General features: G+C 35.9%; 1 protein-coding gene and 1 long non-coding RNA gene across 3 annotated transcripts in view; both read right to left on the reverse strand.

Annotated features, from left to right (window-relative positions):
* LOC127855370 (uncharacterized) overlaps window positions 1-27509 on the reverse strand; it is a 474985-nt gene that overhangs the window by 15585 nt on the left and 431891 nt on the right. The window lies entirely within an intron of this gene.
* On the reverse strand, window positions 868-26958 carry LOC127855367 (natural resistance-associated macrophage protein 2-like). Of its 2 annotated transcripts, XM_052390873.1 has the most exons (15): window positions 26768-26958; window positions 26381-26587; window positions 24965-25087; window positions 22202-22367; window positions 19021-19081; window positions 17584-17722; window positions 15147-15302; window positions 13887-14045; window positions 12934-12981; window positions 12564-12602; window positions 11298-11417; window positions 10608-10831; window positions 9966-10122; window positions 6282-6332; window positions 868-4618 (listed from the first exon to the last, which is right to left on the reverse strand). In XM_052390873.1, exons 2-15 carry the CDS (start codon window positions 26558-26560, stop codon window positions 4493-4495), a joined length of 1749 nt encoding a protein of 582 aa, XP_052246833.1. In that variant the 5' UTR covers window positions 26561-26587; window positions 26768-26958; the 3' UTR covers window positions 868-4492. The 2 variants fall into 2 exon arrangements, with proteins under 2 accessions (XP_052246833.1, XP_052246832.1); XM_052390872.1 differs by lacking the exon at window positions 26768-26958 and having other exon boundaries at window positions 26381-26754.

Consider the following 27509-nt stretch of genomic DNA (forward strand, 5'->3'; position numbering starts at 1 on the left):
CATTGCTAAGATCGTCTAGAGCACACAAGTCAATTCAGGTTAACATTTATTCTGACCCTTGTCGTTTGTCTACTTACTATATCTGTCAATATCTATGAATAAATAGATACTACACATATATGGACTTTGCTTGCCATGAGCACCAACTCCACCCCACTATGTACACAAATACACCAGTCAGTTGTTAACCATTACTCCTAATTGGTATTACAAATATTGCCTTAAACATGTGAAAACAGTATCAAAACAAGATGAGAGTGACGAAGTATGATCACATATTTAGTTATAACAGGAGAATCTTACAACTGTGTTAATACACGTATTTCTCTAAAGCGCTTCTGTATTTAATCAAAAGTGTGGATTGTAAAACTGTTTGTCTTATTTAAAACGGGTCATGCGGCTGTCAAGTTTCTTTTCAAATTCATTATTTGATGGATACTAAATACCTGAAAATGTTGATAATTTGGTGGTTTAACAATTTTTTCTTGGGCAGAACATTCAAAGTATATTAAAAAGTGCTGCGAAAAATTCAATTATATTACATGAAAACGTGAATACTGACACTAAAATGCCAAATGTCATCCCAAATAAATATTTATTGAACATACTGGTGTTTGAACTTTTGAGAAGCGAATATATCAAACTAAAGATATAAGCCATTTTAGATCAATCATTATTGTGTCTCATAATATGAGGTGAATGAGCCTGGCTTCAATACAAAGTTCTATGCGAAATAAAAAAACTGTAGAATGATTTCATGAGACAGTCTTCATATTGTTTCAGTGCATATCTACATACTTTTAATAAATTAATGAAGTACATATGTCCCTGCTTTTGGCTGTTTGAATCAGGAAGAAAAACACCACATTGTTTTCACAAATTTATTTCAAAACCTTTAACCTGATAAAATGATATTCTGAAAAATTTATAAAAGCCAACAAACGAAACGTGATATAAAAATATACATCCACTTCAAACATAAAAAATGGACTCCAATACAAATTGTCGTATAAATATATTTTAAATATATCATTTCATGTTAAATAGTAGCACACAATACTGAAAATAACGGAATAAGAATTTAAGAAAGGTGACAGTTAAGAAGTTTGTTACCATAGTGAGATAAAACAGGATAAAACATGTATAACCAACAAAGTATTGACTTGATTTTTAGAAGGCATCTGCACCTTACAACTAGAGAACTTAAACAAGATATGCCAGATTATTATAACTGAGAAATGAGAATGAGATTCTGAGTAATTTATAAAACAAAAAAAGTTATATCTGCTTCAAACATACATGTATCATATGCATAAGCAAACATTTAGTATAAATATTTCAAATATACCATATTAAACAGTAGCACACAATAATGAAAACAACTGAAGGTGGTTGTAAGAAAAGTGAAAGTTATGAAACCTATGTATATATTACGAGGGAAATTTATGATTATATGTATAAGCAACAATAATGGCTTGAGTATATTGCACTTTATTTTAATTTGAAGCCCTCTGCACATAACAACTAGAGGACCAAAACTAAATATGATGCCAGTTCTGTGAACAATTGTTCATTATACTGACATTTGTGCTGACTTTGATGGACAGAATAACCGATTAAAAGCTATGCACATCAGTAACTGAGTTACTATCAATTTATCCAGTGAAATTACTTCAAAATCATTAATCAAAAAATTATAAATATACTTAAATAAAAATGTTCTATTCAAAGTATTTTATATTATTTATCTCGGACTGTTGTGGTGAGTTAAATGTCAAAAACTAAGTTTAAACTTGTTATGTTAAAGATGTGTTTCCTAGCTAACAATACAGCACCCATCAATTTATATCCCCTTATGATCAACAGAGACATTGTAGCTTAAGTCCTTCAGAGCATTCCAAGTTTGTTGATTTTAATATGAAAACATATTTTCGGAATGTAACAAAGGATTGGCTAAAATACACATGTACAAGGCAACAAACGGAATGTTACATTCAAGCAAATTATTAACAAGGAACATAATTGCAACGCCACAAAACTAGATTTTCAATGTTTTAAAGGGACCTTTTCACGTTTTGGTATATAGACAACATTTTAAAAAATGTTTCAAAATCGCACATTTTCATAGTACAATGTAGTTATATTTGTGAGGAAACAGTAATACTGAACCTTAACCATGCTCTAAAATATCCATTATATGCATCTTTTGACGATTTAATAACCTGAAAATTATGAAGCGTTGCAACGCAAAATGATTTAATAATTTGAATAGTTCTGTTGTCGTAAGAGTTTGGGATACTATGTGGATTGCTTATATAAAGTATAAAATACATTACTCATTGTATGAGAACGGATGGCCGAGTGGTCTAAGCGATAGACTTTTACTCCAGGGGTCAATGGTTCGAGCCCAGTTGAGGGTTACTTCTCTTTTCTTTCTTTAATTTTATTCTTGTTGTTTACTGAAGCTTTTTAGATCCAATGTTTGCATTTATCAATATAAAGCATTTAATGACAAACTTCAATACATGCCAAAATCTGTGAAAAGGCCCCTTAAAGTTCTTAATTCTTCCAGTGCTGGAACCGAATTTTGAAGGCCTTTGCAAACAGTTTGGATCCAGATGAGGATCAAAACTGTTTGCTATTCTGATAGCATTCTTTGAAAAAATCAACGAAAATGCTAAATTTTAGAAATTCAGCAGACGACATTTTTTCAGACGACAAATTTCCCAGCATGCAAAGGGTTAATTCATTGAAAGTGATTATGCAATCCAAAGCTAGGTCTGCATGTAGGCTACACACACAATTTCTATACCTCTGTACCGCTATCCAAACTAGAGTTATTAAGCGAAAAACTTTCGTTTTTTTATTAAGAAACAGTGACCTTGATCAAATCTCTATCGAACAAGTTATCTCGATGAAATTGTTTTCATATTTTTAGTTACAATGACCTTGCTTTGATACGCCCAAAATATCATCCAATGTTAGATCTCCGTCAAAGTTTGCTTTTTTAAAAATTTAAGCAAATATTGTCAATACAAACTTAAGTTACTCACATGAAACAACCTTTTTGACACTGCCTGCTGTTACTCTATACCCAAAACTAATAAACAAGATGGTTTAAAACAAGGCTGCAACGCTGAGTATAAACCAATTTATAAGTCAATGTCAGTTAAATAAGTGTAACATTTTGATCACAATTAATTTCAGATTTTCAAAACATACTGAAAACAAGTACATTTGAACTGAAAGACCTCATGCCAAAACAAACAAAGGCATTACTGAAAAAAAAACATGTAAAGTCATACATAAAGTATAAACAATTTAATACATGCAATGAAAAAAGCATATACATTACATAAATTGCATAGAATTGCCAGCACCTGAATGTACATAAGCAAAAGACATGAAAGACAACTGTAAAAAATAAAATCGTTAAAAATGTATGAATTAATTAAAATCAATAAAACCAAAATTATGAGATGTTTGTATTGACATGCAGTTATGATGAAATCATCATTAAGATCAACTGCTGTTTTTTAAAAATGTTGCGACTCAAACATGTCTTACTACATGTCCGTGTTAACTGAATGCATAATATCACAAAGTGATTCAATAAGCGAACAAAACAATTAACAGCATATGAATATTAAAATATTATGTTAAGTAAAATCCAGCATACAATAAACAATGAACTCTTCAATATAATTAATTGTTTAGCTCATACAGGCTACATGTAGGTGTATGTATGCTACTATAACATGAACAATCAGAATATGATTTCAAGCTCTTTGTAGTTTGCTGTCAGTACAACTTGATCCACGATGACATTTAAGACATCAGCATACACTTACAAATTACAAAGAACATTTTGACTTAAAAATCCAACCTGACTTAGCAGTCACCTGAGTTATGGGGTCACTTGTTGTATGCCTCGAATGCCAAAAGTTATTTCCAACTGTGTTATGTGGTCACCAGACAGTAATTTAGAGGTAAGAAAAGTGAATAGTCGATTTGGTCTGCAAATGCACCATAGTTTGATGTAACATTATTTCACGATGGCCGTCATTTTTTGTTGTAGCATTATTACACCATGGCACCATAGTTTTATGCTACATAAATTGTATTTTGTAATCATAGTTTGATTATACAGTATTTAAAAATGGCACCTTAGTTTTATGTTACATCATTAAATATTGCACCAAAGTCTTGCCGTTAAATTATTTAAGGATGGCACCATAGGGTGATCTTACATTATTTCATGATAGAACCATAGTCTGAGGGTACATTTTTCATTTTTCACTATGTCACCATGAAATAATATTATTTTCTGATTCCAGCATAATCTAATGTAAAATTTATTTATTACATGATGACACCATAGTTTGACGTTGCATTGTTTTACAATGCCACCATTCTCTTATGATAACATGATGACATCATAGTCATACATAACATTATTACCTGATGCCACCTTAGTCTAATGTTAAATAATTTATTCCATGATGGCACCATAGTTGTCATTTTGTTCCAAGGGGAGATCAGTGATGTTTTCATTTGAGAGGTTATCTTCGCTGCACTGGAAACTGTACGGCACTGCAGTAGTCATACATCTGGTACACTGCAAAACACAATCAAAGGCACATCAAAGAATTGAACGTCCTATTATGAAATAAAGTGGGATATACTAGATTCACCATAGACATCAGCCTGTTTCTCTGACTATCAGTGAGTTTGTCTGTTTGTCAGCAGGTATTTTCCAAACATTTTCAACTTACAACAGTGAAACGTGCAAGCGATTTTCTTTATGATACGAAGTTGATCAAGTGGCTTGTCCTCCATTAAAAGTACAAATGCTATGCCCCTTATTCATCTTAGAATCATTATTATTGTAACTATAGACTATATAAGCAAAACAATACATCTCTGAATCTACAGCATACAGACTTGTTATATTTGGTATGTAACATTTCATATTGGCCCCTGACTTAGTTTAATCAAATCAAGACCCTGGGGACATACCTGACCCCATCCAGGGATACAAATTAGACTTGTATTACAAAATAAATTTAAAAGGTTTCCCACTGGAACCAAAAGGCCCAAAGTATTGATTCTTGGTATGTAAAATGGCTCTCTACAAACTTAAACTGGGGTTCAAAATGGTCCATGCCCCACAGTCCAAACTCTTCAACTTGCTGCATAATACTACATGTGGAGTAAAGGTGGGGGTTATGCTTCACTGCTCCATTTCAGTTCCATTTTAAACCTTATAAATTCAGTTCAGTTGCATTGATGGTCTGAGGCTTCTACCAACATTTTTTAGCCCCAGTCTTGCATAGAAACAGTACATGTTGTCTATATGGACATTGTTGATAATGCTCCCAGCGTGAGGCTTGACCCTTGGACTGATCGATCCTGAGTACACCATATCTGTTTACCACAGCAATCTTTTTCACATACATAAGAAGACAACATTAACAAATAAGGGGCCTGACAGTGAAACAATATAACATTGTTCATGCTTTAAACAATGAAACATTAATAACATTGCTATTGATGAGTAAACTTATATTTCTGTTGAAGGACTTGACAGACTATAAACATGATTCAGTGGAAACTACAGATTTGTATGTATCTTCAACTACCAAGTAATCTTGAACACCATACTGTTGATACTTCCTTTATCAAAAATAGCAGTTTGAAAGACTAGACTTGAAAACTTACAATTGAACAAGGAATATTAGATTCTGTTCACCTCACTTTCCTGAACATAGTTGATACATTTTCAACAAAACAAAGCAAAATCTACCCAGGTTACAATAAAATCTCGTTGTATGAATGGCAAGCTAATATTTCTGTAGCAAGTCCTTATCAAGTCATATAATTGTACGATAACATCACTTGTTCATATATTATAATACAGGCAAACCAGCTTCAACATTCCACACAAAGTACAAATGACCCTCACTCTGGGAAAACTGGATTAAATGCATACGTGTTAAATGTAGCACAAGCCAAACAGGGACGACATTTTAGGCATTAACTGGATTTTCACTAAGGAGGGACTTCCTTTCAACAAAAAAAAATCCATCAAAGCGGAAAGTCTCGTTTCTGATAAGCCTGTGCAGAATGGACAGGCTTATCTGGGATGACACTTTACACACATGCATTTAGCCCTGTTTTCCCAGAGCCAGGCTAAAATCCGAACTTAGATAACTCATAAGAGATCACTGGTAAACCCTATCCTGTCTAAATTGTTATTAGAAACAAAAAGAAATACTCACAGGTAACTTCTGTAAGAATTGGCAACCCATGGCCACTAAACAAATCCATGCCTGAAATGATTACCGGTATTTGAAACTTAAAATACACTAAATCCAACATACTACGCATTTCATAAACCAGCGAGCACTAATACATGAAGCAAACACACAGATCTTTTGCAGAAAGCTTGTGTGTACTGTTATGGGCGAACAAATTTTGTTATGGAGAAAATGTAAATATATTGATTGTTATCAAAACAAATGTTTAGTACAGATAGTTATTTCCAGACAAAGTGATTTATGCAGCCTATCAAATACAAGAGCACCGCCTTGCGGGTGCAGACCGCTCATCTATTTTCTTTTTAAAGGTGAACAGACTCTCTTTTTCAATCACAAAGGAGGGAGGGGTGGAGTGAAGGGGGTGTATAGTGTGGGGGTGTGGACATTTATTACATTATCTTCCAAAAAAGCGAAAAAAAATGAAAAAAAAACAAACAAAAATCGGGGGGGGGAAGGGGGGGGGGGATTCTTGGGTGCGATGGTTGGATGGTATTTTAAACATAAAATAATAAAAATAAATATTTGTGTTTTTTAACCGTTTCAAAAAAAAAATTGGGGGGTGAGGTGGGGGGGGGGGTATAGTGTGAGGGTGTGGTGGTAATTTGTGAGATGATCTTACAAAAAAAAAAAAAAAAAAATTTAGGGGGGGGGGATTCGGGTGGGGGTGGGGGGGGGGGGGTTCTTGGGTGCGATGGTTGGACGGTATTTCAAACATAAAATACTAAAAATAAATAGTTGTGTTTTTTAACCGTTAAAAAAAAAAATTGGGGGGTGGGGGGGTATAGTGTGAGGGTGTGGTGGTCATTTGTGAGATGATCTTAAAAAAAAAAAAAATAGGGGGAGGGATTCGGGGTGGGGAGGGGGGGGGGGCACGGGGGATGGTTTGGGTGGAGTCTATTGTGGAATGTCAGGTAAGAGTAGTTTTGTCAAAGTATCAATCAAATCTAATCATAAATAAAGAAGATATGGCAATTTTAGCAAAATTTAATAATTTGACCTTGAGAGTCAAGGTCATTCAAAGGTCAAGGTAAAATTCAACTTGCCAGGTACAGTAACCTCATGATAGCATAAAAGTATTTGAAGTTTGAAAGCAATAGCCTTGATACTGTAGGAATAAAGTGGACCTAAACACAAAACTTAACCAAATTTTCAATTTTCTAAGTATAAAAAGGGCACATAATTCTGTCAAAATGCCAGTCAGAGTTACATTACTTTGCCTGCACAGTCCCCTTATGAAAGTTAGTAAGTGTTGCAAGTATGAAAGCAATAGCATTGATACTTAAGGAATAAAATGGACCTAAACACAAAACTGAACAAAAATTTTCAATTTTCTAAGTATAAAAAGGGCACATAATTCTGTCAAAATGCACGCCAGAGTTATCTAACTTTGCCTGCACAGTTCCCTCATGATAGTTAGTAAGTGTACCAAGTTTGAATGCAATAGCATTGATACTTTCTGAAAAAAGTGGACCTAAACGCAAAACTTAACCAAAATTTTCAATTTTCTAAGTATAAAAAGGGCACATAATTCAGTCAAAATGCACGCCAGAGTTATCTAACTTTGCCTGCCCAGTCCCCTCATGATAATAAGTAAGTGTACCAAGTTTGAATGCAATAGCATTGATACTTTCTGAGAAAAGTGGACCTAAACGCAAAACTTAACCGGACGCCGACGCCAACGCCAAGGTGATGACAATAGCTCATAATTTTTTTTCAAAAAATAGATGAGCTAAAAATGAATCAATAAATAATAAGTATAGCTTATAATAAGTGAAATTGTGTTGGTACCGCCCAAATTTTCCTTATATCAAGAATAAGAAGTATTCATTATATAAGACAGAAGAGGCTGACATGTCTTGACAAGTCACTAAAATAGTTCTTAAGTCATTACTAAAATTTTAATGATCTACCTTACAGCAAAATGCAGTCAATTTCTTAACATTACAGCCTTTATTAGATTGAGTCAGTTTAATTTAATGTCTATCGCTAAAAATTAAATCTATCGATAAAAATTAAAATAAATTACCACGTCAATATTTTTTTTCTAAAAGATCCTTTTCTTCAAAATATTTAACAGTTTTCAACACTATTTCAGTTACAGCTGTGTGTTATCACTTTTCCAGGGTAAGCTGGTTCACCAGTCATAACTGCACATACACATGGCAGTAACTGACAATGTCCATACTTAAATCAGAAGTAGGAGTGAATAGCCACCGAAATAGTTTATATTAAGTTATTTGGCCCTGACGAGAATCTAACCACCAATCTTGGATTTTAGTCCCAGCCTTGCACCATAATATTTAAAGGGGCGACAGATTAAATGCAAATATTTTAAAAACTACTTTATTTGAAAGAAATACATACAACAGCATCGCAAAGCTAGAAGCCGATTCATGTCACCCTGGGGTGACTTCAAGCCGATTCTAGTCACCCGGTCGGCTTGAAATCATCCCAGGGTGACATGAATCGGCTTGAAGTCACCCTAGGGTGACAAGAATCGGCTTCTAGTCACCCCAGGGTGACTTCAAGCCATTTCAGGTCGACAATGACCCAATGAGCCCTAGTGAACCAAAAATGGGTGTGGCATGTAGAACTCATCAAGGTGCAGCTACATATGAAGTTTCAAAGTTGTAGGTGGAAGCACTTTGATTTTAGAGCCAATATAAAGGTTTGAGCACAATGCTGACGGTGGACGAGCTGGCTATTACAATACCTCGGATTTTCTCTGAAAACAGCCGAGCTAAAAATTGGGATGATCTTGAGATAATTATTGGTATTTATGGAATACTGGTATATACTTAAATGTGCACTTTGTTCAAACATAGCATACACACATGTTATGAATGCATGGCATTAGAGCTGTACAAGTAATAATTACCACATTTAGTTAGAGAAAAGACCAATTTTAAAGAGTTTTTATTTATTTTTGCATGTTAAAAATTATAATAGAGGCTATTGCCGCAAAGAATAACTACTTTGAAGCAAATTGGAAATGGCTTTATGCAAACAGGATAAAACCAGAACAGCCTGCGGGTAACTCGCAGTCTGTTCAGGTTTTATGCTGTTTGCTGCTCATCCGTACCTATGGGTTGGAAATGAACCCTTAAAAATTTGAATCTAGTAAGAAAGGTCTTTAATTAAATGTAACTTTCTGAGGGACAACAAATGGGTCAAAATACGTATCTAAGTGGTAAAGGGTAAAATACGTATCTAAGTGGTTAAGGGAACCTTGTGGTTATGGCATCTGTAAACACAGCGGTTGTACACCACTTTAGGAACGGGTCCAGGGCCCTTCGGATTGGTCACATCGTTTTGTCTAATATTGGGATATATTTGGGTTGATTTTTTACTAACAAATACTTGAGAATAAAAGAGTTTTCAATATTATATTTGTTTAGGTTCAAAATATAGATCTGAATAGGGAAATAAACTAAACTTTGCAATTTATTTTATTTTTTATTTTTATTTATTCTTTAATTTATATATATTTACTTTTTGAGATTGGTAATGGGGCCGAGATTTGACCAAAAAACACTTAAAAACCATTATAGCTTACCAGATAGATAACACAGTTGTGATAAAAGGTGACGCCCCCAGCTAAAACAAGGTACATCATCCAGCGAACATGAGACCATTATAGCTTACCAAGTATATTACAAATGTGAGATACAGGGCGACGCCCAGAGCAACCCCCAGATACACGGCCCAGTGGTTGGGCAGCTGCTGCATAAACACAGCCACGAAGAACATGTTGATGCCTATCACCACCACCGTCAGGAGGCTCGCTATCACCTTCATTACACTGGAAATATATGAGCATTGTTCTTGTCTTCATAATTAAACACAAGGTACACATAAGTCTCCTTCTGGGAGATGGGGTTTAAGGCATTTGTGTAAATTATATTTCTGACTTGATTGAGTTTTTGTTAAGCCAATAATTTATTTTCACAAAAAAATCCAGTACAGCAGTGAGTGTGGTCCCAAATTAACCCGCACATACAGCACAGGCTAATCTGGGACAACACTTTACACACATGCATTAAGCTCAGTATTCCAAGAATGAGGCTTATATAATGCAACAATAGAGGCGCATTATTTCAAGAGCACTGGGACATTTTCTGACGAGATATCACACAGATTTGCCGAGTACTTTTACTGAAAATGGAAAAAATAAGATAAATGGAGACAACTACCAACCACTGCTTACCAGACCCTATACAATAAAAACAGACTTACATTCTATTGACAAACGCTCGCATGACAGATGGTTCTAACATACAGACTTACATTCCATTGACAAACACTCCCATGACAGATGGTGAGCTGGTGAACGTGAGGACAGGGAGCAGGGCAAAGGGCAGCTGCAGACTCATCACAACGTTGAGTAGATCATTCATGTATGTGAGGTCTAGGACCCCTTTAAATGCGGCCAGGAGGATTGTGGGTAGGATTGCAATGGAGCGTGTCATCAGAACCCTCTGCCAGCGCTTCCATTTCAGGTCCAAAAATCCCTTAAAGCGAGGCAAACAGTAACTATTTCAAAATTGTTATGTGCGATATATATCAAAATCACTATGGTAAAAACTGAATTACTGTTATTCACACAAGATATTTCCTTATTTCACTGCTTAGCGTAAAAAAAGGTGTTAATCAAATTGAATATATTTCCACATGCAAAACTTGTTTTTTATATTTAAGTATACAAAATAACCATTGCTCAGGGAAAACCAGACTTAATGCATGTGAATAAATTGTAAACAGGAATAAGCAGTGCAGTGCAGTCCACAATCAGCTTATCAGGGACGAGACTTTCCACTTTTATGGAATTTTTCATTGAAACAAAGTCTCTTCTAAACAAAATCCAGTTTAGGTGAAAAGTATTTTCCCAGCCCCAAGTCTGCACAGGCTTATCTGGGATTAATCTGGGACAACAAATGCATTAAGCCCGGTTGTAAGCATCTGAAGCCTCTTAATTACCTCCATCACGAACTGACCAGTGTATGTTCCAGTCATGGTGGAACTCTGGCCTGCAGCAAAAATCCCAACTGCCCAAATGTACATTGCGGCCAGCCCGAATTCACAACCAAGAAAGACACCCTGCAATAAAATTGCATTCAAAGATTTTTATTTTATGTTTAAAACACATATACTGGTAAATTAAGTTTGAGTTTTAATAAGACAAACTATGACTATTGCAAAATTGCAAATGTTTCCCCGTCGACTTTGAGAAAGAATGATGAAACAAAAAATACATATTTTAATACCTCATTTTTATAGTATATTATTGTAACAAATCTCCCAGTCGGCCAAGATAGCATTGTACAAGGTGAACTTGCTTAACGATAAATATATCTGAGGTGTACATACAGTCATGTGATTTTAATGAAACTTTTACACAGAATCATCCGGCTTTTTGTTCATTAAAACTCTGCTTATAACGGACAAAACAAGTTTATGTGTGCCATATTTACAGAAATAAACTTAGAGCCTTGATCTTAACAAGATATGTGTTTGTCAAAAACACTATGTCCCCTTTTGCCCGCTTTGAAGCTATATATTTGACCTTTGACCTTGAAGGATGACCTTGACCTTTCACCACTCAAAATGTGCAGCTCATTGAGATACACATGCATGCCAAATATCCAGTTGCTATCTTCAATATTGCAAAAGTTATTGCAAATGTTAAAGTTGGGGCAACAAACACACAAACAAACCAACAGACAGAGCAAAAACAAGACTATTGCCAAGCACTATATGTCCCCTACCGGCTCCATTGTCAGAAACTCCACTATTGTCAGCATTGTTGTTGTTGCCATAGCAACTAGCAGTTTTGATGCAGGAACAAAATGAAATGACGTGCATTATGTCCTTATTGCCATCTATCTATGTTTCAAGTTTCATGAAAAAATATGAAGAACTTTTAAAGTTATCGCTGGATCCAGAAAAGTGTGACGGACAGACAGACAGACAGATGGAGCGCAAACCATAAGTCCCCTCCGGTGAAACCGGTAGGGGACAACAATATGTCCCCCACTATAGTAGTGGGGGACATACAAAAACTGGATTTAATGCAGTATGCACAAGCTAATCAGGAATGACACAAACCGCTTGTATGGAAAATTTCATTTAAAGGAAATCTCTTCGAAATGAAAATCCAGTCAGGGCCGAAAGTGTTGTCCCTCATTAGGCTGTGCAGACTTCCTGATTTTTCCAGAGTGTGAACCATGTAAGTTGTATACATACCCCTCGAAATATGTCCACCTCCACCTCATTGTTAGTTACCTTGGAAACAATAAAATATTAATTGCTGGTCTTGTTCAAAATGATATGAATTAAGTGTACACTATTCAGCACAATTATTTAACAATTGAGTATACTTTTGTTGTCATTATTGTCTTTGTATTTGTATTAAACTATTGCATTTTAAATCTATTTTTTTCTTGTATGTACTAAATAGAAGTGTTTTGTCAATATTACCATAAATAAACATGAAACTTGAATAGTTGATGCAGTTGAACCTGTGTTTTATGAACAGAAAGGAAAACACATATGACCAATTATTTGTACAAAGGAATGAGATGGTTTAAACAGCAAACAAATATAAGGCACTTACATTGAATACATCAGCATGAGGATTGCCACTTGCCACACAGCTTTCATGCTAAATAAAGGACGTGAAAGAAATTGGTTACATACAACAAGACCCTTGCTCTGGGAAAACCGGGCTTAATACATTTGCATAAGTGTTGTCCCAGATTAGCCGGTGCAGTCTTCAAGGATAATCAGGGACTACACTTTCCGCTTGTATGGTATTTTTTCGTTTAAAGGAAGTCTATTTTTAACAAAAATCCAGTTTAGTCGGATATTGCTGTCCCTGTTGAACATACTGCACAGGCTAATCTGGGATCATTTTTTTACTTTATGCATATGCATTAAACCCCGTTTTTCCAAAGAGCGACTCGCTTTCAATTAACAAAACTGAATATAGTGTTTGTATACTTAGATTGATGTATTACATATATTTAAACAACCTAGAAAAACAACATATTTGCAGTTGATAGGGTGCTTACTCACTTATGACAAATATTTAAGAAATCAAAGTCATTAATCATTATGAAAACCATAACAACATCCCAGAAAACAAAACATACTAAAATGAATTAAGCTTTTAGAAAACTTTTTAAATTTTTTTTTTTTGTTTAATTAGCCTTAGAAAGAATCTTCTGATTTCACTAACACACTTTACAAATATGTCAATGGTTTGAACAACAAATAAAAAAAAAAATCATGCTTACATAAAGAGGATTTGTAGACAAAACAGCAGTCCCCTACACAATTAATGTTGCTGGAGAAGAAATAGGATCAGAGAGAAAAGAGTTAAATAATGAAAATATTCATAATTATTCCCCTCTTAACACATACAATGTTTTATCTATCAGTACTTAAGTACTTTTTAAGTTGTTGCAAGACCGTGTCAGCCAGACAGATAAACACACAAACAGCCAGTGGTTAAACCTTTAGTTCCCTCACTTACACGAGCAATGGCACTAATTATAAAAAGCTTACTATTTGAGCTGATGTTTTGCCATATAAGCCTTCTGCGAACACAGACACTACAAACACGTTGATTAGGAAGGAAACAAAAAGAGCAATGGTAGCCTCAATGAAGAAATAGAAGTTGGCTTCTCTCACTTCTCGCTGGTCACTCCTGTTGACTTTACGGGTCTGTAAATAAATACAATTCTCACTCTGGATAAATAGGCTTCATGTGCATTAAGTTGTGTCCCAGATAAGCCTGCGTGGACTGCACAGGTTAATCTGGGATAACACTGTATCCACATGTCCCAGATAAGCCTGCGTGGACTGCACAGGTTAATCTGGGACAACACTGTATCCACATGTACTTAAACCACTTTTCCAAAAGGAGGCTCTTATCATAGTATTAAACATGAGTAATAAGTTTGTCATTTGTACATATTAAATTAACCCTTTACCACTTAGATACATATTTTTTTTCCGCATGTGTTGTCCCTTAGAAAGTTAAATTTAATATAAACCTTTTTTTACTAAATTCAAGTTTTAAAGGCTTCATCTCCAACTCTTAGATACTGATGAGCAGCAAACAGCATAAAACCTGAACAGACTGGGAGCTACTAGCAGGCTGTTCTGGTTTTATGTTGTTTGCACATAGCCATTTGACTTTGCTTCTGAGTAGGAAAGGGTTAAACTAAAGTTTTACTATAAAACTGTTTGTGTTAATTTGGGGGCATGAAGTACACTCGTTTTAAGGCATGTTATGATCTGATACTGAGAAATCGTTCAATGAATCACGATTTTCATGTTTTAAAACGGTGTACATTACCTTTGAAATGAAATGTTACTTTGTTAATTAGTCCAAAAGGTTATGCCCTTTAGTGTAAAACAATATTAATTATCATAATATAATATTACGCTTATGCCTAGTCCAAATATAATATAATGTTGTAGCATGCTATTGTTAAGCATTGTTCACCACTCAACAATATGTTTATATTCTATGCAAACCATTTGTGCACACACCATTGTCTTGGCTGAATTGTAAAATATATGTATATGTGTCAGGGGCCTGAGGCCTATATCACAAATAAACAGATACAGATACAGAAAATACCACCCTTTCATCAGTTCAGTTGAAGGGTAAATGAGTAGATCCCGGGAGAAGAAAGACTGTTTAACACATTTACACTTTATGGTCGTATTTGAAAGATGAAATTTAAAACTTGAGCTGATCACTCCAAAAATTAACAACATTTTCTGATGACTTCCCTAGTTAGCTCATACACAAACCTTCACAAGCGCTGAGTGCAGGTACATGTTGTGTGGCATGATGATGGCCCCTATAACCCCCACTGCCTGCAGCAGCTGACTGGACCCACAGTGGGCACAGTAAGGGACAAACATGCCCTTTAACAGTTCACCCTGGTTAGGGGCCACAACTACATACTGAAAAACAAAACACAGAGGAAGCTACGAGTTGTTCTCTGAGAAAAGGGGGTTTAAGGCATGTGAGTAAAGTGTTGTCCCAGAATTAATAGCCTGTGCAGTCGTGAAAAGGCAGACTCTTCTTGACAAAAATCCAGTTAAGACAAAAAGTGTCATCTGTGATAAGGCTTAAGCCTGTGTTGACTGCACAGGCTATTCTGGGACGACACTTAATGCATATGCATTAAACCTTTCCAAAGAAGAAGCTATGAACGACATGACCATACAAATAACCAGAACATATATAAATATAAGAAATTATCAAGTGACTGTTCTAGTTATACCAAGGTACTTGAAATATGACCAACAATAATTATCATTATTTTTTTAATTGTTTATTTTGATGGATTTTCACTTTTTTCAGGGTTGACAGTTAACCTACTTAAACTTTTCTTGGGATATCCGGTATACCAGGACTAAGTGCACATACTTATACCAGTAGGCGACAACTGTCTTCCTAGGAACAAAGCTAGTGGGGCGATGGGTGTATAAAGGATTTCATTGCCAATCAGAACAAAAGTTAACCCTTTACCACTAAGATCTGTATTATTACACATTTGTAGTCCCATAGAAAGTTAAATTTAATTAAATACCTTTCATACTAGATTCAAGTTTTAAAGACTTCATTTCCAACCCTAAGATACAGATAAGCAGCAAACAGCATAAAACATGAACAGACTGCGAGTTAAAGAATTGTTAAAAACACCTTCCCAAAATGTATTTCTCAAATTACTTTGTATTGCAAAATGCATTTCAAGACTCACTTACAGAACCATTAACTTATGCTTATACCTCGAGTTTGACAACTTTAAATAAGATATCATTTTCTTGGCCATAGCATGCATTAAGTACTAACATGAAATTACCTTCACATGTGTTGATCAACACTTCTCACTTCATATCCAAACATGAAAGCAAAATGTCGTAACTTAAACTAGCATAGAACACTGATTTATCGCTTCATTTGAACACTTTATGTATTAAAACTCACTATCTTAGAGCCTTAATTCACAATAGAGATGTGTTTGTCAGAAACACAATGCCCCCTATTGCGCCGCTTTGATTTTTTTTTTTGACCTTTGACCTTGAAGGATGACCTTGACCTTGAACTTCCACCACTCAAAATGTGCAGCTTCATGAGAACGCCGCTTTGAATTATTTTTTTTTACCTTTGACCTTGAAGGATGACCTTGACATTGAACTTCCACCACTCAAAATGTGCAGCTTCATGATAACACCGCTTTGAAATTATTTTTTTTTTACCTTTGACCTTGAAGGATGACCTTGACCTTGAAGGATGACCTTGACCTTGAACTTCCACCACTCAAAATGTGAAGCTTCATGAGAACGTCGCTTTGAATTTTATTTATTTTTTGACCTTTGACCTTGAAGGATGACCTTGACCTTGAAGGATGACCTTGACCTTCCACCACTCAAAATGTGCAGCTTCATGAGAACGCCGCTTTGAATGCTTTTTTTTTACCTTTGACCTTGAAAGATGACCTTGACCTTGAACTTCCACAACACAAAATGTGCAGCTTCATGAGATACACATGCATGCCAAATATCAAGTTGCTATGTTCAATATATAAAAAGTTATGGCCAATGTTAAAGTTTTCAGATGGACAGACGCCATATATTTGACATTTGACCTTGAAGGATGACCTTCACCTTCACCTTTCACCACTCAAAATGTTCAGCTCCATGAGATACACATGCATGCCAAATATAAAGTTGCTCTCTTCAATAGTGAAAAAGTTATGGCCAATATTAAAGTTTTTTTTCGGACGGACGGACAGACTGACATACACACACACACATATACTGACATACTTACATACACACATACTGACTGACGGACAGTTCAACTGCTATATGCCACCGTACCGGGGGGCATAATAAAAAATATTCTTATATCACTTCACACATCTGAGCTGTGCTCTGAGAAAATAGGGCTTAAAGCATTTGCATAAAATGTCCATGATTAGCCAGTACAGTCTGCACAGGCTCCATGATTAGCCAGTACAGTCTGCACAGGCTAATAAGGTACGACTTTTTCTGCCTAGACTGAATTTTTGTTTTGAAAAGAATTCCATTGAATGAAAGATTCCATTAAAGCAGAAATTGTAATCCCTAATTAGCCTGTGCAGACTGCAGAGGCTTATTTGGGAAGAAACTTAACTCACTTGCCTTAAACCCAGTTTTCTCAAGCAAGGTTCATAAGTGCATTACCAATTCTCACCTCGTATCCAAAGGTGAAGGCCATAATGAGTATAAGGAAGCCAAAGAAGGCTTCCAGCTTCCTCAGCCCATACTTGTCCAGCAGCAGGAAGGTGAAGGTGTCGGCTATAGTGATGAGCACACCTCCCCACAGGGGAATCCTTCAACAACAACCCACACTTGAGCCCTGCTCTGGGAAAACAGGCTTAATGCATGTGCGTAGTGTTGTCCCAGATTAGTCTGTGCAAGCTAATCAGGGACGCCACTAAGCTTTTTATAGTTTTTTTGTTGAAAGGAAGTTAAGGAAAATCTAGTCGATGTAAAAAAGTGTTTATATGATCAACCTTAGCGGAATGCACACGCTAATCTGGAATGACACTTGACACACATCCATTAAGCCCAGTTTTCCAAGATCTCGACTCAATTACAATCTGGGTTTGACAACGGGAAGTGACAGCACATAAGAGAATTTTCCAACAATTTAACATTTATTGTTTAAACAGAATTGTGTGTCCTATCACTTCAGCAAAAATGATCATAAAAAATAAGCTTAAAACTAACACTTTAAGTTTTTATGCCGCATGTTTATGCAAATGTCTAAAAAATTGGGGCAATTCAGGTATAAATATTATAGCTATTTTCAAATTCCATGTTTTTCAAATGTAACGACCAAAAAATGGTGTGCTATATAGAAAAAAGGTTATTACTAGCCTTTCATTTCATCTTCATACTGTTTACATGATTTACAAGGTTAGCATAATAGAATAAATGATACTTAAAGTGAGTATTGGGTAAAGATGCTCATCATGCTGAGCTTTAAACATTTGAGCATTTGGCAAGACTTGCACTGAACTGATTGTAAGCCCGGCATTGCAGTCTTCATCTTTATCTTATATTTAAACCTCGTTCTTGTAAAACCAGACTTAATGCATGTCTGTTAAGTGATGTCCCAGATACGCATATGCAGTAAGTACACACTAATGTCTGTTAAGTGATGTCCCAGATAAGCCTGTGCAGTAAGTACACACTAATGTCTGTTGAGTGATGTCCCAGATAAGCCTGTGCAGTAAGTACACACTAATGTCTGTTAAGTGATGTCCCAGATAAGCCTGTGCAGTTAGTACACACTATCAGTGATGTCCCAGATAAGCCTGTGCAGTAAGTACACACTATCAGGTGATGTCCCAGATAAACCTGTGCAGTAAGTACACACCATCAGGGATTACATTTCCTCCTAGACTCAATACTTGTTTAGAAAAGAACTCCTATCTACAAAAAAATCCATAAATGCAGAAAGTGATTATCCTTTGTAGACTGCACAGCTAATCAGAACAACACATAACACATGTGCATTAAGCCCTGTTTTTTAAAGTGTAAATCTCATTTACATACTATTTTCTCCCTTATTCATAAATCAAGTATGAATATCATATAAATGATAAATGCAACTTGCTCTTACTTGCCATTTGACAGCAAGTAGAAAGCAATAGCAGTTCCAATGACTTCTTGCATGTCAGACCCTACAGAATGGACGAAAATTAGCATACAATTATATTGCAATGTAAACATCATTATAGTTTACAAGTTAATAGTAGTATATATAGTATACAACAACAAATAAGAGAGGTTAAGTATTTCATATTGATCTAACAACTGACAATGTCATCAACATGTAAATATACATATGAGCACTGCTCTGTGAAAAGGGGGTTTAATGCATATGCGTAAAGTGTCGTCCCAGATTTGCCTGTACAGTCTGCCTAAACTGGATTTTTGTCAAGAAGAATCTTTTTTTTTTTAAATACCTTAAGAGAGGAAAGTGTAATCCCTGATTAGCCTGTGTGGACTTGACTTTATGAACAGCCGCACATGCATTAAACCCCCCTTTTCACAGAGCACAGTTCATATATATTACAAATTTGTTCTATTACATTAATATAGTCATTTGTTTTTATTGTTCAGTAAAATCAATCAATAATGACAGGGCATATTCAGACTTAACCCTTTCCCATTCAGAAGCAAAGTGAAAATGGCCATGTGCAAACAGCATAAAACCAGAACAACCTGCAAGTAACTTGCAGTCTGTTCAGGTTTAATGCTGTTTGCTGCTCATCAGTATCTAAGGGTTGTAAATGAAGCCTTTTACACTTGAATCTAGTAAGAAAGGTCTTTAATTTAATGTAACTGTCTGTGAGACTACTAATGTGTAAAAATACATACATGTATCTAAGTGGAAAAGGGTTAAGAGCCTCAGCTAAACTTGATTGAAACACCAAGAGAAACCTTGTCACAAACACGACTAATACCCTTACACTGATTGGTCAACTTTGTTAAAAGGTAATCAACTCAGGATTGTAATTTATTAAACACTGGGCATGACGTTTTTCCACATCTACACTTCATGGTGATAACAGATTTTAAGTTTCAATTTAATCACTTGAGAAATGTGCCTTTCTCAATAAAATTACAGGATTTTTATGCAGACAGACAGACAAACAAAATGACAGTGATTTAAATTCCTCTTCTTCAACTTCATGTTCAGGAATAATACGAATGTCATAAGAAAATCAACTATGACAATTCCTTTACTTGGTAAACTCATGCATGGATTATGCTTATACAATATAAGCCTTATTCTGGAAAAACAGGGCTAAATGCATGTGCATAAAGTGTTGTCCAAGGTTAGCCTGTGCAGTCTGTACAGGCTAATAAGGGATGACACTTTCTGCCTAAACTAGATTTTCGCTAAAATGAGACTTTCATAAGAGAAAAAACAAGAGGGCCTGAAAGGCCCAAAGCTGCTCACCTGAAATAACAAGATATTATTGGGACAAATCTTCTGACCAAGTTTCATATAGAGCGGAAAATAAATGTGGCCTTTAGAGTGTTAACAAGGTTTTACTATAGCCATATAAGGAAAAATGCCCCGCCCCCTGGCAGCCATGTTTTTCAACCAACCGGCATCATTTTTGAACTTGCCAAGATATTATCGTGATGAATCTTCAGACCAAGTTTCATGAAGATCTGACAGTAAATGTGGCCTCTAGAGTGTTTACATGATTTTACTATAGCCATATAAGGAAAAATGCCCCGCCTCATGGAACCCATGTTTTTCAAGCAAACATAATTATTTTCAAACTCATCCAAGATATCATTGAGACCAATCTTCTGACCATATTTTATGAAGATTGAACAATAAATGTGGCATCTACAGTGTTAACAAGGTTTTACTATAGCCATATATACAAATGTAGCCATATAAGGAAAAATGCCCCGCCCTTGGTGGCCATGCTTTTAAAGCAACCAAAACCATTTTCGAACTCATTCAAGATATCATGGGGACAAATCTTCTGACCAAGTTTCAAGATGATTGGAAAATAAATGTGACCTCTAGAGTGTTAACAAGGTTTTAGTATAGCCATAAACGGAAAAATGTCCCGCCCCCGTGGTGGCCATGTTTTTCAACCAACCTGCATCATTTTTGAACTTGTCCAAGATATTATTGGGATGAATCTTCTGACCGAGTTTCATGAAGATCGGACTTTAAATGTAGAGTGTTAACAAGATTTTACTATAGCCATATAAGGAAAAATGCCCCGCCCCTTGGCAGCAATGTTTTTCAAGCAAACATAACCATTTTCGAACTCATCCAAAATATCAATAAGACAAATCTTCTGACCAAGTTTCATGAAGATTAGACAATGAACGTGGCCTCTGGAGTGTTAACAAGGTTTTACTATAGCCATATCAGGAAAAATGCTCCGTCCCCTGGCGGCCATGTTTTTCAACCAACCGGCATCATTTTCGAACTCGTCCAAGATATTATTGGGATGAATCTTCTGACCAAGTTTCATGAAGATTGGACAATAAATGCGGCCTCTAGAGTGTAAACAAGATTTTACTATAATAGCCATTTATAGCCATATAAGGAAAAATGCCCCGCCCCTTGGCAGCAATGTTTTTCAAGCAAAGGTAACCATTTTTGAACTCATCCAAGATATTATTGGGACAAATCTTCTGAGCAAGTTTCATGAAAATCCAAAAATAAATGTGGCCTCTACAGTGTTAACAAGGTTTTACTATAGCCAAATAAGGAAAAATGCCCCGCCCCCTAGGGGCAATGTTTTTCACCCAACTGGCATCATTTTCGAACTCTTCCAAGATATTATTGGGATGAATCTTCTGACAAAGTTTCATGAGGATCAGACAATAAATGTGGCCTCTAGAGTGTTAACAAGATTTTCCTATAGCCATATATAGCCATATAAAGAAAAATGCCCTGCCCCTTGGCAGCCATGTTTTTCAAGCAAACATAACCATTTTGAACTCATCCAAGATATCATTGAGACCAATCTTCAGATTAAATTTCATGAAAATTGAACAATAAATGTGGCCTCTAGAGAGTAAACAAGGCAAATGTTGACGCCCCATGACAGACAACGGACAACGCACGACGGACAAAAGGCGATCATTAAAGCTCACCATGAGCACGTTGTGCTCACGTGAGTTAAAAAGTGGAGGTTGCGTCCGTGATTAGACTTTACACACATGCAATAAGCCCCATTTTCCCAGAGCAAGGTTAATATGATTTTTTTTAAACTCTTGTATTGCCCAGGGATACAAAGCATACCATGTATTACCAATGATTGCAATCTCCACCATAATCCACAGGAGGATTCTAGGTATCTTCCGGTAGAGACGACAGCAAACCTCCGCTAGGGATAGGCCTGTCACCACCCCCAGACGTGCAGACAGACGCTGCATGAGTAGGCCAAGAAAGGTCGCCAACAGCAGTAACCATAGCAACTGGAATGGTGGAAAACAGCCGTAACCATAACAACTGAAGTGGTGGCCAACATGGTGGAAAAAGTCTAATACAATAGCAAATAGAATGGTGGAAAACAGCAGTAACCATAGCGAAGTGGTGGACAACATCAAATACCATAGCAACTGAAGTGGTGGACTACAGCAGTAACCATAGACCTTGAAGAGGCAGACAACAGCAATAACCATATGAACTGGAATGGTGGAAAACATCAGTAACAATAGCAACTGAAGTTGTGGACAACAGCAGTTACCATAGCAACTGAAGCGGAGAACAACAGCATAAACCATAGAAACTGGAATTGTGGACAACAGTAACCAAAGCAAATGAAGTAGGCATTTACCATAGCAACTGGAGGTAAAACAACAGCAGAAACCATAGCAACTGGAATGGTGGACAACAGCAGTAACAATATTAACTTAAGTGGTGAAGGCTTAATAAAGACGACAGCAATAGCGAAAAATATATGTAGTAATAGCCAAAAACATAGATAAGTTAAACATCTTTAACAAATTCTGTAAAAATGAATCATTAATGCATAATAATTCTTAACATGAGCTGTCGGAGGACTGCAGCGCGCTCGACTATTCGAGCGCTTGACATTATAACGTAATCCATCATGGGGAAATTGTTCATATTTAATAATTTATTAGACGATCTTTCAAAAATAAAAAAAGGAAAAAAAATTTTTTTTGGGGAGGGGGGGGGTTGAGAGGGGGTATAATGTAGGGTGTGGTCATTTATTAGACGATCTTTCAAAAATAAAAAAAGGAGATTTTTTTTTGTGGGGGTGAGGAGGGGGGGGGGGGGGGGGGTGAGAGGGGGGTATAATGTGGGGTGTGGTAATTTATTAGATGTTTAAAAAAAAAATTTTTTGGGTGGGGGGTAGGTTGGGGGTAGGGGGGGTGGGGGGTGAGAGGAGGGTATAATGTAGGGTGAGGTAATTTATTACATGTTTAAAAAAAAGTATTTGAGGGGGGGAAGTGGGGGGGGGGGGGGGTAAATGATTCTTGGTAGGGGCGTGGGGTTTTGTTTGGGTGGAATCCATTGTGGTATTCAGGTAAGTGTTGTTTTGTCGAAGTAATAATAAAATGTGATCATAAATAAAGAAGTTATTGCAATTTAAGCAAAATGTTCAATTATCTAAGTGTAAAAGGGGCCATAATTATGTAAAAATGCCTGATACAGTGGTCTGCTCTTGTTTATACGTTGGGGTCATGTTGGTAAACAAGTATGCAAAATATAAAAGCAATATGTCAAAGGATATAGGAAATATTTGGGGTAGTATGCAAACTTTAACATAGATTTATCAATAATATGCATATTCTAAGTATAAAAGGGGCAATTATTATGACAAAATGCTTGATAGAGTTGTCTGCTCTTGTTTATAGGTTGGGGTGATGTTGGTAAACAAGTATGCAAAATATGAAAGCAATGTGTCAAGGGACAATGAAAATAAATGGGGTAGTACGAAAACTTTAACATTTGCTGCATATTCTAAGTGGAAAAGGGGCCATAATTATGACAAAATGCTTGATAGAGTTGTCTGCTCTTGTTTATAGTTTGGGGTCATGTTGGTAAACAAGTATGCAAAATATGAAAGCAATACGTCAAGGGACAAAGAAAATATTTGGGGTAGTACGAAAACTTTATCATTTGCACGCTAACGCTAACGCAGACGCTAACGCCGACGCCGGGGTGAGTAGGATAGCTCCACTATATATATTTTATATATAATAGTCAAAATTTGTCTGCTCTTGTTTATAGGTTGGGGTGATGTTGGTAAACAATTATGCAAAATATGAAAGCAATATGAATGGACAATGAAAATAAATGGGGTAGCACGAAAACTTAAACATTTGCTGCATATTCTAAGTGGTAAAGGGGCCATAATTATAACAAAATGCTTGATAGAGTTGTCTGCTCTTGTTTATAGGTTGGGGTCATGTTGGTAAACAAGTATGCAAAATATGAAAGCAATATGTCAAGGGACAAAGAAAATATTTGGGGTAGTACGAAAACTTTAACATTTGCACGCTAACGCTAACGCAGACGCCGACGCCGGGGTGAGTAGGATAGCTCCACTATATATATTTTATATATAATAGTGGAGCTAAAAAAGGATTTATTTTATAAACAATCCTTATTTAAGTAAAATGAATGTGTACACATTTAATTTACACGCACAATCCTAAGCTAGGCCCCATTTAAGCTTGCTATATCGTAAGTTTCATTATGACTGGATTAATGCAACAGCGGTTTTCCTCTGTATAAAGTTGGTTCTACTAAACAGTACCATTCATAATCTGATTTTTACATATTTTTCAATGTTTGAAGTAAATATTTCAGAAAATACTTGCTTTAAGAAAAGAAATCAAGAAAAAAAGTTATCATTTCGATTTGGACTTAATTTTATGCACGGTAGTTGACATACATGCATTATGTATGGTGTTAACATTTGTGAAAAAGAGTTAATAACAGTTCACTGGCTAATCAAGGACAACACTTAACACACTTGCATAAAGTCCAGTTTCTTAGAGAACTGCTCAAATAATTGCAGAGAAGTAAAGCTGCAAACCTTGAACTGTGCCAGTGACCCTGATCTCAGGTCAGACTCAATGTTCCCAGGGTCCAGATAGGCTATACTCATCAGAAAGCCTGGTCCAGTGAAGGCCCATAACTTGCGTAGGCTGAACCTCGCCTGCAACATGCAGCCATCATACATATAATTGGTTCTGTTTTGCCGACAGTAATAGGTTGGTCATGAAGGTGAACAATTAATCGCCCCAAGCCAGCAAGCACTGTTTTCTCCAATCAGTTTTGTTCTTTGTACTGCCCAGTTTGGATAACAGGGTGCAGGATCACATGACTTTGTGGGATTCACAATTCAACATTTATGGAGGTAAACTTACCAGTAAGTGGTGCTTTTTTCAAATAATTTTTCTTAAGAATTTCAACTAGTGCATAAAAGACCTGAAATACATCAGAATTAGTTTTTATTAATAAGCCTGTGTTCTTGACCAAATATTCTATATGTATAGCATTCATGAACACTGTTATGCTGCATACAACGTGAAATTTTGGCGCCAATTTCAGAAGTATTCCAGGATTTATTATTAAATCTTAAGATATCGGCACAATCCGCAAAAAAACACTGTATTTTATGCACTAAAGATTTTTGCAAATGTATTTCAATAACTTGAGATATTTGCAAAAATACAATTCTTATTGGTGTGTTTACATTCTGTTCAGCCCGTGAGTAAACATATGTTAACGCCACTGATCCTGAACCCTGATAAGTGTATCATCATACTTATTACTATTGATGATTAAAATGTTTGCCGTTTAATTGAAGCGCACTTTAACCTTTCCAACTCAGACGCAAAGTGAAAATGACCATGCACAAACAGCATACAACCAGAACAGCCTGCCAGTAACTCACAGTCTGTTCAGGTTGTATGCTGTTTCCTGCTCATCAGTATCTTAGGGTTGGAAATGAAGCCTCTAAAACTAGAATCTAGTGAGCCAGGTCTTTAATTAAATTTTACTTTCTAAGGAACTATAAATGCATCAAAATACATATCTAAGTGGTAAACGGTTAAAGGTTTGATAGTGGATCCAAATGTTGACTGATGAAGGATATCAATAACATCAATGCATGTGATAATTGTTTCCGAATAGCAATATTTCGGTAAAAGTGGGTTTAATGCATTGAGTTAAATGTCCCTGATTAACCTGCCGAGTCTGCACAGGCTTATCAGGAACATTTTCTGACCAGACTGGATTTTCATTACGAAGAGACTTCCTTCGAACAAACAATTCAATAAAGCGGAAAGTTTCATCACCAATAAGCCTGTGTGATCTGCACAGGCTAATCTGGGAGGACACATCAAGCATATGCATTATGCCCCATTTTCCAAAGTGCTTCTCAAATATTTTTTTTCAGGTTTTGCAGCTTTGTTGTTATTGCCAAAAAACAACAAAGTTAAAATACCTCTCCTGTTTGTGGAATTTGAACCTTGTCATCAAAGTAGGAGGAAGCGCTCGAGGCACTGTGAGGTATACATGTAGCGTTTGTGTCTGGTAGACCTTGGCAAGGGTCATTCTGAGATAGATCCTCATTTGTGTCTGGAAGACCTTGGCGAGGGTCACTATGAGATTCATCCTCTTGCATCTTAAAGGGCAGTCACAGGGATATAGACTGTAAACCAGAACTTGCAATGAAGTAGCAAGCACACATATTGCTCTTAAAATTGTGAAAAATACATATCAGAAAAAAGTATCATAACTTACACATTCCACTTATTCTTCAAAGACAACACTACTAAGCCTCTACCTAATGTCAAGTATTAAGACTATGATAAGCAGTATATTTCCTTACCAGCTGATTTTATAAGTAATTTCTGACCTCCACACAAAGCATCATTAAGAGCTGAGCTTGATACTGTAACATTTCAGATCAAATAGTTAGCAAAAATGATACTGAAATGCCCAAATACGATTAATTTTTATGTTATATGAATGGGTTTATAATGCATAACAAGGATAGCCCGTGTTTTATCTCGTCAATGTGTCGTTATCACCTGGCGACAGGTATTGTTCCTTTTTATTGAAAAACCGTGTTAACCATAAATAGTGTTAAACGGGTTTTATCGTAGGAGATTTTGTTGTTTTCAGACCCTAACCACGGTATAAGAAAGTTTAGACTACGAGACTAACATCCCAATAATAATACGCATTCAAAACCAGACCCAATCTTTCACATTAAATGGTTTCAAGTTAAAAATAGTTCGCAATCTCTAATATCTCCATTCTAAACATAGATATTGACGTCACTACGTTATTGTCAGTAAGACCGGTGTGTACACAATGCTAAATATCTCAATATCTATTTATAGGCCGTGTCGGGTTTTGCTTTATGCGTAAAAACCTATACGCTGGGTACCAAACAGTGTTCTATTTTCGCCATTTTAATTTTCAGAAAATAACTGTCAATATATTTGCTTTGTCGGAAAACGAGTTAAAAACATTTTCTATTTCGTTTGACGCTTGACTTGTAGAATTAAATATGGCTACATTTTTAAATCTAGGAATACCTGTCACAAGCAGTGATGAATTAAGGT

The sequence above is a fragment of the Dreissena polymorpha genome, chromosome 13, assembly GCF_020536995.1.
Source record: "Dreissena polymorpha isolate Duluth1 chromosome 13, UMN_Dpol_1.0, whole genome shotgun sequence".
Lineage (NCBI taxonomy): Eukaryota > Metazoa > Mollusca > Bivalvia > Myida > Dreissenidae > Dreissena > Dreissena polymorpha.

Bases quoted from the DNA above. Each gene is read 5' to 3' on its own strand.
- LOC127855367 (XM_052390873.1), bottom strand. From the start codon at position 26,560: ATGCAAGAGGATGAATCTCATAGTGACCCTCGCCAAGGTCTTCCAGAC. The intron at 22,368-24,964 runs GTTTGCAGCTTT...CCACCATTCCAG, and splicing joins GGTCACTGGCACAGTTCAAG to TTGCTATGGTTACTGCTGTT. The intron at 11,418-12,563 runs GTATGTATACAA...ATTTTATTGCAG, and splicing joins AGGTGGACATATTTCGAGGG to GGTGTCTTTCTTGGTTGTGA.